The sequence below is a fragment of the Palaemon carinicauda genome, chromosome 25, assembly GCF_036898095.1.
Source record: "Palaemon carinicauda isolate YSFRI2023 chromosome 25, ASM3689809v2, whole genome shotgun sequence".
Lineage (NCBI taxonomy): Eukaryota > Metazoa > Arthropoda > Malacostraca > Decapoda > Palaemonidae > Palaemon > Palaemon carinicauda.
In genome coordinates, this window is record NC_090749.1 from 12606130 (window position 1) to 12621516 (window position 15387).

The 15387-nt window shown below is 35.7% G+C and overlaps 1 protein-coding gene across 1 annotated transcript; it reads right to left on the reverse strand.

Moving 5' to 3' along the window:
• Positions 1-11163: 11163 nt before the first annotated feature.
• Positions 11164-12177, reverse strand: LOC137618866 (piggyBac transposable element-derived protein 4-like). The gene has a single exon (XM_068349071.1). The coding sequence runs from the start codon at positions 12175-12177 to the stop codon at positions 11164-11166; it is 1014 nt and encodes a 337-aa protein (XP_068205172.1).
• Positions 12178-15387: the final 3210 nt, after the last annotated feature.

Here is a 15387-nt window from a genome sequence, read left to right on the forward strand (position 1 = left end):
AGATCGGGGTGATGACGTCACAAGTCTATTGGAAATAGGATGAATATTTCCGTGAAAATAATCTAAATTCTTGTATAAAAATAAACGGATTTATCTTGGTAAATTATTTTTTTTTCTTTTACTGTTATACAGTATCTATTTTCAGTAAAAAATACTTTTAAAAAAAAGTTTTAATATCTGGCGAGTTCATATTATATTTCTGGTGACGTCATATCACCGGCGGAAAGCGACCGGGCAATACAGTGATTTCCTTCCAATAGGCTAACGATTAGTATTAGTTTTCCCATTATCGATATATTAAGTAACGATACAAAGTATTTTGTGGGTCTGTATCGTCATGAGTACTACGTAGCGTAAATTTAACTGTACGCTAGTTTTATTTAATCTCTGATAATATATCGATGTTTATTTATCTAAAGAAAGTATACTAATAGGACAAATATTTTCTTGAAAATAATATATTTCCTTTTACATTATAAAAATCAAATACTTTTGCTTGGTGAGTTATTATTTCCTTTTCATTTTTTACAAGAAAAAAGAAAATGAATTTACATATTTTGCAAGTCATTCTTCGTAGTTTACGTCACGTGTCTTGTGACGTCCTGTATCTGGCAGAAGCGCTCTGGCAAACCATCGAAACACTGAGTAACGATAACAAGTGTTTTAGTGGTCTGTATCATTAGTTATGAGATTAGTACAATTTACAGTAAAATTAAGAAGAAAAGTCTGATGATGTCATATTTCTGGCGGAAGGCGAGAGGAAAATCAAGTGATTTCCTTCTGATGCGTTACTATTCCCATAATCTAAACACCCAATAATGATATAAAAAATCTTTCTTTTAATAATTTTCAAAGAAATATGAAGATTTAACTGAATTAAAACTCAAAATACGGAGAGAGAGAGAGAGAGAGAGAGAGAGAGAGAGAGAGAGAGAGAGAGGTGCGTATTCCTTTAATAACTAATAATAAGGTTCATAAATGAACTGTATGGAAATATGATACCCTATGACATAATGGCGCTGTTGTAATATTCATTATGAAGAGATTTTGAATGTCAAGAAAATTATATAAATCAGTGTTATCAAAGAGGTGGAGCTGGGGGGAGAGGGACTGCTCCCCGCACTCTAGTTTTGGTGTTTGAATGTGCGTGGATGTAGTATGATAGAGAGTAAAAGATGTGATATTGGAAGTATGTTTAGAAATAAAAGGATGGATATATTGGCTTTGTGTGAGACATAGATAAAAGTGAAAGGTGAAGTGATGTTTGGTGAAACGTCTGGTAGAGTGTCTGGGATTGAAAGGGGAAGAGCAAGAGAAGGTGTGGTTTATTGCTGAGTGAATGAATGACAGGTAAAGTAGTGGAATGGAAGGTGATATCATCTAGGTTAATGTGGGTAAGGGTTAGGTTGGGTAGGGAATGTTTCGCTTTTGTCAATGTGTACGGGCCAGGTTGTGAGAAAGGTGAAGAAGAGTGGAGTTGTGGCGGGATGTTTAAAAAATCAAGCCCCGCACCCTGAATCACACCTACAGACAATTGTCTCAACAAAACAAACTTTCCCCTTACGTTATCTATACCAGACTCTTATACATCCGTATGTTACATAAATGAAAATATTATTAGATTAATGTTGTCTGGAATATGTTGACAGAAGACTAAAAGGAAATATGATATTGGTTACTTAATCTACCTTCTCTCTCTCTCTCTCTCTCTCTCTCTCTCTCTCTCTAATCGACCATTTTTACTAGTATTCTATCCATCTATACCTGGCTACAACCTATCCCAGTTGACTAACGACCAAGTAAACTATCCCCTGTTTTCATTGGACCATCAGCGGCGCCAAAGTATTGAAAAGAACGAACCCAATCCGCCTCATTTCGTCCAAGAATCGAACGCAGTCTCTCTTCGTGGAGGATTGACTGTCACGGCCACTACAACGTGAGATTATTAATTTAAGAGTTGTGATCTGCCCAAGACCTATAGACCTCTTTCGGTAGGTCTTGATTTTGCCTCAAACATATTTATGAATAACTAAATCTCCTTCGTCGTCTTCATTTATTTAAGAAACCAAGTGGCTGACCGTTTCGTCAGTCTCCTTGAAATTCGAAGCATGATTTCAGAAGTAAAATTCCTTTATAATCATATCTAATTTATGCTTGATCTCTGCCAAAACCCAAATCATAAGATTAGACAAATAAATGGACATCAACATTTTTCTATTTTGATGTTCCCACAAATTTTATCCCAACATTAATCATTAGTTCCATGTTGTTTAGATTTGGAGCAATGGTATAGCTCATATATGAAGGCTCACGTCTGAGGGTCGGGGTTTGCCGTGTCTGACACCGCTTGTTCTATTTTGTCTCATTTCCCACTACTTTCTATTATCCTTTTTGGGTTTATCGTAATAGAACGTTGAAGATTGGATGTTTTATTTTACCAATAGAGAGGGAAGGGTTGATTAGTAAATCTCTCTCTCTCTCTCTCTCTCTCTCTCTCTCTCTCTCTCTCTCTCTCTATATATATATATATATATATATATATATATATATATATATATATATATATATATATATATATATATATATATATAACTAAATTACCGCTGTGAATAGGGAAGAAGGTAATCTATATTTGCTATAGTTCTCCACAACTCCCTATCTTTACTCTCTCCCTCTAAATCTAACATTAAAAATTTGTGAGATAGTTTTCATTAATACAACTGTTGTTATGAAATATTACGACAAAATAGAGGAGCAGATCTTCCTGTTTCCCCTTAAACTAAAAAGACTACATCTAAACCCCGAATTGTCGAGCACTTTCATTAACACAAACATACTTGGGAAGGTTAGACTTGTTTTTACTCTCACACTATTTACACTATGTACTTGTATCTATAGACATCCCGATATATAGAATACGAACAGTTAATTCAATCTTTTTATGTTATTAACTATTGTATAATATCAATATTGTGATTCATGAAATATAACTATGAAATCAAACAAATGTCTAAAGGACCCCGGTCCATCTTGGAAGGGATTCTGCATCTATTGCTAAAGTTCTGAAGACTCTGGATCCTTCCAATGTTTATGGGGAGGCAACAAAGGAAAATATTCCAAAATGTCTGGAAGTAAAAGGGCGATAATTCTTCGACTTTGTTGCCGGCATAAAGAAGTTTCCAGGTTATTGGGAATTCTGGAAACCTATGGAATCCAGTTCTGGTTCTAAGGTCAATAATGACTTTTGCGCTTTTTGGCTGACTACGATAGCCTTACTAACTCTCTTTAAGATTGCCTACTTTTGCATGAAGTTCGACATTTTCATCATCAAAATTTTCATTGGTAATAGTGAGGGGCCAGATGTCGTTATGGTGGGCCTACTTAGTTAAATTAAAAATTTCAATTGAATTCTCTCAATGTTAAAGATGTCACTGTTTGATGTTGAGAATTATACCATCAGAAAAATCTGAAGAGTGTGAATTTGCTTCATATAAATATCAATAACATTTACAAAAATACTCTAACCGAGTATCTAAGACCTACGCCTTAGATGAATCAATAAAAATATCAGGTCCCAAATATTATGGAAAAATATTCTAGTATAAGAGATTTTAGTTATTTGCTTTTGTAAATCCAAAGAACAACCATTTTTTTTGTACGAAAAAGGACAATTTCCCTGGAAATTTCAAATAATGAGAGACATCACATAGACGGGTGATCCATACTCTCTCTCTCTCTCTCTCTCTCTCTCTCTCCTCTCTCTCTCTCTCTCTCTCTCTCTCTCTCTCTCTCTTCCTTTTCATCATAATAACCCACATCCTAAACCCTTATTATGATTCATGGAATGAAAACTGTCTTCGAAATCTCATGGAAACTCATTATGGAATTTTTTCAAATCTATTTCTCCGAAGACGAGAGATTTTTCTCTGTGAATCTAACGGTTAGTCTGATAACCTTTAAAGGTTTAAATGTCGCTCGTGAATAGCAGAGGCATGGGATACTGATCATGCTCTAATAGGACAATGCACTAGAGACATATGGTCTAGGCCATAGACCCCTCCCCATCAAGCTAGGACCAGAGAGTGCCAGATAATGGCCGCTGATTCCTCAGCAGATAGACCTACCGTATAGGCTCCCCTTAAACCGACCCCATCCTTAGCTCTCAAAGATAACGAGGTGTCAGACACTACAAGAAGCTATGGAGCTAGAGAGGGAATCGAATCCCAGTCCAACAGATTGCCAAGCAGGGACCTTTTTAATCGGCCACCAAAACCCACAATCTTCAAAATAGAAGAAACTGCCCTATATTTCCTTTATTATTCATTTTACTCAGTTGACTCTCTCACGATTCATTGACATAGTTATTCGTGACCACAATTATTGTGTTATCGACCCATTTAGGCCACCAGCTGTGTTTAAGGTCTTAAAATGACTTGCTTAGGATAATGAGGTATCGTTCAGATTCTCTCTCCTAAGGTCCCAATTATAATGGATTACGAAAAAATTCTTGACGTCATCACTAATTCGATAAAACCACTACATTTATTATTATTATTATTATTATTATTATTATTATTATTATTATTATTATTATTATTATTACTTGCTTAGCTACAACCCTAGTTGGAAAAGCGAGATGCTATAAGACCAAGGGCTCCAGCAGGGATAAATAGCCCAGAGAGAAAAGGAAATAAGGAAATGAATAAATAATATGAGAAATAAGGAACAATTAAAATAGAAAATTTTAAAAGCTGTAACAACATCAAAATAGGTATTTTCTTCATAAATTATAAAAAGACTTATGTCAGCCTGTTCAACATAAAAACATTTGCTGCAAGTGAAAAACCTTTGAAGTTCTACTGATTCAACTACCCGATTAGGAAGATCATTCCACAACTTAGTCACAGCTGAATTAAAACTTCTAGAATACTATGTAGTGTTGAACCTCGGGCCTAGTATTACAAACAGGATGGAACTGTCCAGGAAGATCTGAATGAAATGGATGGTCAGAATTATAGAAAAATCGTATGCAACATGCATAATAAACTAATTGAATGACGGCGCTAGAGATTAATATCTAGATCAAAAATAAGAAATTTGATAGACCTTGAGTTCCTGTCCAACATCTTAAGATGAGAATCAGCAGCTGAAGATGAGACAGGAGAACAATATTCAAAACCAGGTAGAATGAAAGAATTAAAACACTTCAGAGTAAATTGATAACCAAAAATCTTAAGACTTTCTTAATAAGCCAATTTTTTTTTTGGAGGGGGGCCAATTGAAGAAAACACTGACCTACTGTGTTTCTCAAAAGAAAATTTACCATCGAGAATCACATCTAAAATCTTTAGTTATAAAGAGTTCCAGAAACATTACCAAGGCTGAGATCCGGATGTTAAGGAGCCACTGTCCTTGACCTACATACAACCATACTTTGAGTTTTGTTAGGATTCAACTTCCTACCCCATAGCTTGCACCATGCACTAATTCTAGCAAGATCTCTATTAAGCGATTTAGAAACTCTAGATCTAAATCCAGGATATGGAATTGATGCAAAGAGAGTAGCATCATCTGCATATATAACAAGCTTGTTTTCGAGGCCAAAATACATGTCATGTGTATATAAGATGAAAAGTAATGAGCCAAGAACACTGCCCCGAGGAACTCTAAATACCACATTCCTCTACTCACCATGGTGCCCATCAACAACAACTCTCTGCGATCCATTACTTAAAATATCAATAATGATGCCATGTAAAGATCCATCCCCTTTGGGTTTCAATACAAGTGGCTCATGATTGACATGGTTAAGTGTGACGAATACAACAAATATTATACAAAAATATTCTTTTACCCTAAGGTCAGGAGTAGTATAGTATCAGAATAAGAGTAGTGTTATATCGCTATAGGAGATGGCAAGATGGTGATATAGGCAGTGTTGCCAGATGCCCTTGGCAGAATTTCTGTATATTTTGTTCATTTTTTCTGTAGATTTAATGAAATTTCTGTAGATTCCTCATATGTACTTTATTTGCTTTTTAATACAAATATTTGAAGTTATTGATGCATAACTAAAAAAATAGCATAAATTTACATGTATAGACAGGCTTTAACGTAATTTTGTAGAATTATGTTTTGATGTTTAAATTTACATAATTAATATAAATGTTAGTCCCTTTATATGTAGACACACTACCATAATTATAGAGATTATTAAAGCGACAATGCAATATTTTCTAGGCCTACAAAGAATGACACTAATGAAAACAAAATTATATGTCATAATTAAAGCTTATGGAGAATTCTGGCTTTACCCTTTAATGATAAAGGTACTTGGCAAGTTATTAGTAAAACAAAAATATTAGTTCACCTATTGTACTCCTAATTACTACACTAGACTGGGAGATATGTTGTTGGAAATGACCATACTAATCCTCATCACTATTAACAGAAACGTTCCGGAGTAGCCCATCCAGTAAATAACACATATTAGTTGGTATGGAACGTGTCCGCTTCGAGACATCGAGTAATGCAATCGAATTGTCCCCCTAACACACAGTACCTCTAAGTTTATCATTCATATTCGATTTAAACTTTTTTTTTTTTGATGTACAGACATTAGATTTTAAAGATTACGGCTCTGTCAGGGCAGATTCTTGAGAATTTTTGGATCATGTGCAACAAAATCCAGTAGATTTATGATGAAAATGAAAAAAAAATTCTGTATTTCTGTAGATTTGTGGGAAATCCAGTAAAAATACAGAAATTTCTGTAGATCTGGCAGCACTGGATCATATAGGTAAACATGCAGTCTTGAACCAGCGACGAGTTTCGTCACAGGGACAAATTTCGTCTTAGTATTCAATAGATATTTTCAACCCTTACCTCCTAAGGGTTTCCAAAAATAGTTAGTAATGAAGTAGCTAAAATTAATCAACCCCTAATGCCACCGGCACATAAACTTCATCAGGCTCTTTCAAAGAATTTGATTTTTTTATCTACCACTATTTATGTAAATTATCACTAATTCTTCCTATATAATATAAAAAAATTCTATTCAAAGATATCATAAATAATTAATAAAATAGAAACAAATTTTTGAATGGTCAAAAAGCCCAAACTTTTAAAATAAATCATTATGATGTTTCCATCTGATCCAAACTCGTTAGGAATTCATAGTGAGTAAACGTTCACTGAGATTGGAGGAAGCCTTTCCTGCTCCATCAGTAATCAATAAGAAAAGAAACTGAATGATAAAATACAGACGTGAAAACTTTATTCCTATTGACTATAATGAAGATTAATTCACTACAAAAATACCGATTAATTAAAGCAAATTTTCAATAGATTTTGCAGAAAATAGAACTCGCAAAACATTTTTCTTTCGTTTTCTGTCTTAACTTTCGAGGAGGACTAAATGAAATCTAATTCTATAAATGTTGCATTTTTAATCCTTCTTATTCTATATTGACCAATGGTCTCTCTTTTAATTAGGTTTGAGGGGAAACAGAAAGATCTGCTCTTCTGTTGTAAGAGAGAAAAGATAGCGAGTTGTGGAAAACTATAGTAATTATAGATTCTTTTCTTCCTTATTCACACTGGCAATTTAGTTAGATTGAGAGAGAGAGAGAGAGAGAGAGAGAGAGAGAGAGAGAGAGAGAGAGAGAGAGAGAGAGAGAGAGAGTTTACGATCAAATAGCTGCATTTGGAAGCAACAAATTAAGGGGAAAAAACAATAGAAAGGAAACAAAGAAGTTAACTTGACTGACGTTAGCCCAGAAAGTCCAATATCGGACTGTGAGTCACCTACTGATCAGGCACAACTCTCCTGAACGTATAGTTCCCCTGACATTTGCTCATTTATGAGGGTGTCTTATGGGATACTGGCATCGTCATTCTGACATAGATGGAAAGACCAGTGTTCGATTCTCCCTAGAGACGAGGGAGAAAAAGTTTTCTTGTTGCTTTTATTAATAATACTTTTATCATTAGCCAAGACCCAACATAGATTAGTTGGAAATTTGTAATGTACACAGCTAAGTATAATAAATAATAAAATGAAAGTTTTATAGCTTTATTTTACATGTATTCTTTGTTACTGTTTTGATTCATTTTAATCTTTACTTTTGCCATCCTTTTCAGCCTTCAGTTTTGCAATCTCCCTATTTTCCAGATAATTGAATCTTTGCTCAAAACACGAATTGGTAACAATAATTACAAAATGAAACATTATAACATCCAAGTTTGAGCTTCCAAAGTATCAATTAGTAAATTCCAAGACTTAAGAAGAACATTCATAATGTGGTTACTAAATTCACCAAAACTTTTTTTAAACTAAGATTATTAAGCAAAACCAAAGAAAACTGAACCGTTGAAGGCTTAGTAGTTTACTCTGCATCCCAACACAACAAAACAAAGTTTATCCTTATCATTCCTGTTTCTATGATTTTCTTTTAATTCTAGCATATCTAACCTTGTTTTCATAATCATTACTGGCTCATTAGTGTTAAGTTCTCCTATGTAATCTCTTCTGCCATTACTATTCACAAACCTCAGTTTGGTCATCTCTGATTTCTTTTCTTCTATTTTTCTTTTAATTTCATTTGTCATTTTACTTTTTATATCTTTATTTTTTGCTTTTTACACTTTCATAATTCAATTTTAATATCATATTTATTGCATATTTACAAGATACTTTTTCCCTAATATTCCCTGTATGGTCCTCTTATTTGGACAGCTATATGCACCTGGGAGTTGTCATAGGCAAACAACTAACCTCCAAGGAGTAAATCAAGTACCCAAAGGAAAGATCAAATGCAAGGGTGTCGGCCATGAGATATATGTCTTCTCTAAAGGACGGAGCAAATGAGCATATAAGAGAAGAAGTACAGCCTAGCCTGTACCAGGACACTTGCGGACTATACTGCTCCTACCCTAATAAAGCTGAGAGAGGCCCAAAGAGTTACTCTAGAGGTAATACAAAATGATGCCATGAGTCTCATGCTACGAGCACTCATGTGGACAAGACTGTGTAATATCAGGGTTGAAATCAACTTGCCGACCTTAGAAAACAGGATTACACAGAGAAACTCAAGCACAAGGCAAAAATGTTTCTCTCTGATAGAAACTCCATAGCAAAGAAGACCTAAAGCTCCTATGGCAAGGACCTGAGTGATAACCTAAAGAACCTGGGAAGAGCTGAAGTAATACTGCAACTGAGCCCAGACACAACCCAGGGCACACAGCCCATCCCACCCTGGAAAAGGGAAATTGCACCTTTCAGATATGCAAAACTTCCAAAAGCATAAGAAGATTGCACAATGGGGGAACAAAGAACAGCAGCCCAGAAGGCAACCAGAAGCATAGAAATTGCCGGGGCACAGACCTATTACACCCATGGGACTGTGGATCTTGGAATTCATACAATAGGAGCTGCAGTATACTCCAATAACTTTGTGGCTTGCTGGAGAATATTCAACAATGCCTCCACAATGCAGACAGAGCTTGTTGCAATAAAGCAAGCACTGATATATTCGTTTGAAAACGAAGAAAGACCATTAGTCATCCACAGACTCAAAATCCTCAATGTAAACCTTGCAACATGCAAAGAACAAAGAAAAAAGGATCTACTAGCAGATATCAAGTCACTACTATATCAGCACAATTAAAGAGGCAGACCTGTGACTCTCATCTGGATTCCCAGTCATATTGGAATGCCAGGAAATGAGAAAGCAGATGAGCTAGCCAAAAGCTCAGACACATAGACAGGGTACAGGTGCACCTACAACCTGCGCTTCAACAGGTCAAGAGCAAAATAAAGCTACAGCTCAAAAAAAACAAAAAATTATCAAGAACCTACACAAGTGGATAGAAAATAACAAGCACACACACATAATGTGTGTGTGCTTGTTTGTTTGTAGTATTTGTTGCTTGTGCGCTTACTCGAATGCGATGATAATTAGAATCACCTTTGCCAAGCAATGATAGTTGTTAATGTTTTATAGTTACAGGAACAATGGATTTTCATGTCGCTAACGTGTACACCTTACGTATATATATATATATATATATATATATATATATATATATATATATATATATATATATATATATATATATATATATATATATATATATATAATGATGGAGGGAAGTACCTGATGCACATAGAAACTCCATACAAGTTACATAAATAAATATCGGTATGTATCCACGTGTAAATGCGTTTTACCATCATCTGTATGAGATCTTCGGAAAGGCTCTTGAAATACAAGCTAAGGGATATGAGGAATAAGTTGTTGTCTTTGGTATTTCCGTTTCGATAATTCTCTACCTGAGATAATCCTTCCTTGGTGAGTCAAGGTTGTAAACATTGTCTTAGGTCAGAAAGGATTATGAACCACTCCTTTATTTCTTGATTATTTGATTCGTCATTGTAGCTTTTACTTTTCTCTATTTAGTTTACTTTTTTATTTTATGAAATAAGGACTTGCACATCCTAATTTACAAATCCCCCCCCCTCTCTCTCTCTCTCTCTCTCTCTCTCTCTCTCTCTCTCTCTCTCTCTCTCTCTCGACATTTCTAGAACCAAGGAGTTTTTTAATTGCCGACCTTACACTTGGTGTGGCCAAGGGTTTGACCATCTCTCACCAACAGCCCAAAATTACCACGTGGTCTTCTCTTTACAAGTGAGGAATGTATGACCATACTTACTGAATACATGTAATGTTATATATCATAATTTTTTTTAGGTGGTTTATAATAGACAGTAAATTTAGTATGAATGTTTTTTCTTTCTTTTTTTTTTGGGGGGGGGGGAACTTTGTACATATTTCCGATTTTTGTAAAAAAGAATTATAACAATAATCATGTCCTTTTTTTCATAGGAATAAATTTACAAATCATACAGAGTCGAACGTAAAGAACATTTTGTAGTTTGGTCATTTTTTTTTTTTGGTCAAAGTGGTCTAAATATAATTTCCTAATTTTCAATAAAGATTTCATTCATCTTATAGGTGTAAATCATACAGGTGTAATAATTTGGTGTTATTTATTCTAATAATAATACTAATAATAATAATAATAATAATAATAATAATAATAATTTTTTAACACAATAACATACGAAGAAACATATTTATTTATAATGAAAATATACAAAATTCATATTGCAGGATTCATACAAGAATTAAGTATACTTCTTTTTGTAATCCTTTTTTGTATGGTAAGCTTCAAAGCACTCAGGATGCATTGCAGGTTGCCTGGTACAGGTTTTACAGTAATATTTTTTCTTCCACCAGGTCCACGTCTATCACTGCATACAATGCATTCGATGGAGTGTTTCCTGTCTTGTTTGGCTATTATATGTAATTTTCCATTCAACCTATTCTCATCATCAGATGTACTTCTTCTTCCATTTTGAGCCGCATTTTTTACGTTTCCTACCAATTCTTTCACCAATTCTTTCCGGAACTGAAGATGAGATAATACCTTCAACCCTTTTGATTTCATATGAATACGATGAAGAATGAAACTATTCACTATGGCTACTTCCAAAAGGAAAAAGTAAACTTTTCTCCACCATTTCATTGATTTTTGTAGGAAGCAGTATGATGATATGTAATGATCTGCACGATCCACTCCTCCCATGTTAGAAGTATATGCGGAGACCATCACTGGTTTTTCAATAACTTGTTCTAAATTCCCTTTCATAACACGGCGATGTTGGGTGGTTCTTGCGGTATGGTATGTAGAGCACATAATGACGTCCCTCTTATCTTTCCAAGACAGAATATGGCATCGCTTGTTTTTCACATACGACCTTACTGTTCCTACCGATGATCTTTTTCTTTTCTTCACTTGAGGGGGAAGGCCTTTCCTATTTGTATTTTTCGTTCCAGTCATGTGAATTTTTTTCTTCAGAAGTTCCGCAGCTAGAGATAAGTTTGTATAAAGACGATCCGTATAAACATGGTATCCTGTTTCTCCTGTGGCATGCGTAACGATGTCCACTAGTGTCAATATAATGCGAGTGGTGAAGAGATGACCAGCATAACCAAGGCACTCGATAGTAGCTTTGCCGCAATACGGAATCAAACCTAGAATATATCCCGTCAACGCATCGGCAATATCATATATTCTGATGCCCCATTTTGTTGGTTTTTCCCTGTCGTACATCTTGAATGCTCTCCTGCCCTTGAATGCACTGTGGACTTGTCGGCGCTTAGATGGCATCCAGGATGATAATAATGTAAAAACCGTTCAGATAAATAGTCATGAACTTGTTTTACCTTTGACCTCCGAGATGCCATGAAGCCGCTGCCAGGGGGTGCTGGAGGAGACACATGAAGACCCCAGAATATCTGGAACCACCTATCTCTCCTAAAGATTTGCCGAAAAAACGAACTTTCATCCACCCATTGCTTGGAAAAGAAGTCCCTTGATCTCTTATTTCTGTGTAAAGCCATATTAATTATTGTTCCATGAAAGGCCATCATTTCCTCCACGCTTATTTTTTGCCAGTTTTGCCATATAGACTTTTGTTGCAGAGGCCTTTTCCTACTTATCAGTTCCTCTGTGTAGTGGTTCGTTTCAACTGCAATTATTTGGATAAGTTCCCTTGTAAAAAAAGAGCATAAAAAATTGCAAAGGAGTGTTGATAGTTTGATCAGGACAGTTGAATTTTGCTCTTCCTTTGCAAGTAAATCTGGGTAATTCATGCCTCTCTTCATCAAACTCTTCCCAGTTATTTTCATCGGCCCAATTTTCGTCATTTGTGTCTTCGTCTTCTTCAGGGGGCATTACCATATCGTCGGTGTATTCGTCCTCGTCTTCGTCAGGAGATTCCGCTTCCAGGTCTTCATTCATGATGATAAATGAATTGTTTTCATCAGATGTGGAAGGAGCGGCAGACGGTTCATCGTTTTCACTTGAATCATCTTCCGATACAGAAGTCAGTCATAAAATGTATTCAAAGATTTCCTCTTCGTTTTCAAGAAACTTCCGGTGTCGGAGAGACATGATTAACTCAGCAATGAGCTCGTTACTAATCAATTACAACTCGGCGAAACAAGAAGTCTGCTCTCAGAGCAGTGCTCTGTGAATGATCATCTGAGTGTTTGGGTACCTGTACCTGGGTTTATAGGGGTATGGTATGGGATTAGCGGCTTATAGCGACCGAGAGGATTGTCAACCCTGAATAACGCGAAACAAATAGCAAATTTGGCTATTTCCCTACGTTTTTGCACCGAATAACATCGTGATATCTGCTCTTCATTTAGCCAGTTTTTCTAAGAAGAAAATTGACACATAAAACACGTTTTTTGTTCATAAAAATAACATTTCTTGAAAGATATAAAACCAAGTGTTATTCTGGAATTCTTACAAGAAGGAAACATTATTAGTTGGCCTCCTAAAGCAATTATAATACGTGCCGGCTGGGAGCCGGGCTTCGGTCGGAACCTACCATTCGGAAAAGCCGGCTGGGAGCCGGACTTCGAGCGCAAAGGGTTAATACATATAAACCCAAAATTCTGCTGACCACTAGTAGGAGAATTATATAATAATACCAATTCGCTAATATTGCAGGAGGGTCTGCCCCTCTCTTTTATTCTTCTCCTATACTTCTCTTTCTCCCTATTTCCTTAATCTTTCCCATCCCGAGTACCTGCCTTTGAGCTATAAACTGGATTGTATCCAGAGGTACTCTTCCTCTCCCCATATTCCCCCCTTCCCTATTGTTATTGTTGTTATTATTCACTAGTTGGCTGTAATACACTTGCGTTTCTTAACTTTTGTCTCAAAACAGACTAAATATTCATCTAAATCCTTTTTATTAAAAGGAGGTACAACTTGATCTTCACTAAAAATGACTTACCTAGATTTATCAGGATCACTAGAACTAGTCTGCTTAATCTTTTCTAGTCCTAACACTTTTTGAACTTTAAGCTCATGAAGTTTTATCTGAGCTTCCCTATCTTTGGCTCTCTCCTCCCTTGTAATTGTTCCCGTTTTAATTCTGCTTCTAATTTCTCAAGTTCTAAATCTGCTTCTTTTCTCTCACACTCAGCCTGAGCCTCTAATTCTTTTTCTCTCAAACGAGCTTCTATTCTAAGCCTTTCAAGTTCCACAGCAGGTAAAGCAGAACACACTGATTCTCTATCCATCGTATCAAACACATTCCATTCTGAGGTAACATATTGTCTTTAGCGAAAGGTTTAACTAACACATGTTTAATATCCTCTTGCTTCATTGAATTTTTAACATTAAGCTCAAGATGTTTGCCTAAACTCACTAAGCTAAATTTCTTGAGATCACTTAACTTCTCAACTTGTGGATCCTCACAAAATTCGTCAAAAACTCTATTGTATTAAACTCTGACATGTTTGTTGGCTATTTCATGTTAGTAACAAAATACGTTTACTTCACGAACAATGTTTGGCTTAACAGCAGAATAACAATTGTTGGGGTATTTAAGCCAACACTTGTTGTTGGCACGGGCTTTTCCCTTGGTTGGCCCGTAAGAATAACAATTCAGATCCCAGCCAGCCGGCCAATTATGTTAAGTTCATGTACTGCACAAGACGTAAATTATGCAAAATCTACTCAATTTTTTTTTAAACAATAGCAAAAAACTAACTGTAATATGAAGATAATATCCAACAAACAGAAAATAAAACTATATTCAAGATTTAACATAAATATAAACAGCATTACTCAAAAATTCACCGAATACTCGTATCGCAACAAAACTAACCTATACCTGCTTTAACACTTTCTCTCTTACTCGAGAGACTGTCTATCAAGAAATTTCCATTTCATGGACCTAAAGAGGAGTCTCCCTACTGGGGCCTTTTCTCCATTGTCATGCCAGTAAACCTCCCCCTTTTTACCCTGGTTGTTTTGCTTGGTGGTAGCAAGAGGGACCTGTCCCTCATTCAGTTATACGGGCATTGACCTGGAATCTGCTATGCAAACTCCAGCCCGTGGGATGCTTAGTATATTACCATTACCTCCACCTGGGAACCAAATTCCAAGCTGCTGAATGAGGTTAAGCAGTTCATTCGAAACTACCACTACTTTTTGGCCTTACATCATTAGCTTCGGCTTTCTAGATTTAATGTAGTTTGAGCCATTAACCTGAAAAGTAATATATCTCATTTTCTTAACCCTTTTAGCATTAACATAAACTACTTTAACCCTGTTCAGATTGCAAATCCCCTTTTACAAATTTAAATTAGCCATTTCAGATAACATCTCTTACGGGCTTCCAACGCAAGAGCCAATGTCTCACACAAGGTAAGGCAATCTACACACACACACACACGCATACATGTCCCTGTGCACTGCCGACGCAAGAGCCCGTGTTCAGCAAAAGGCAGGGCAATC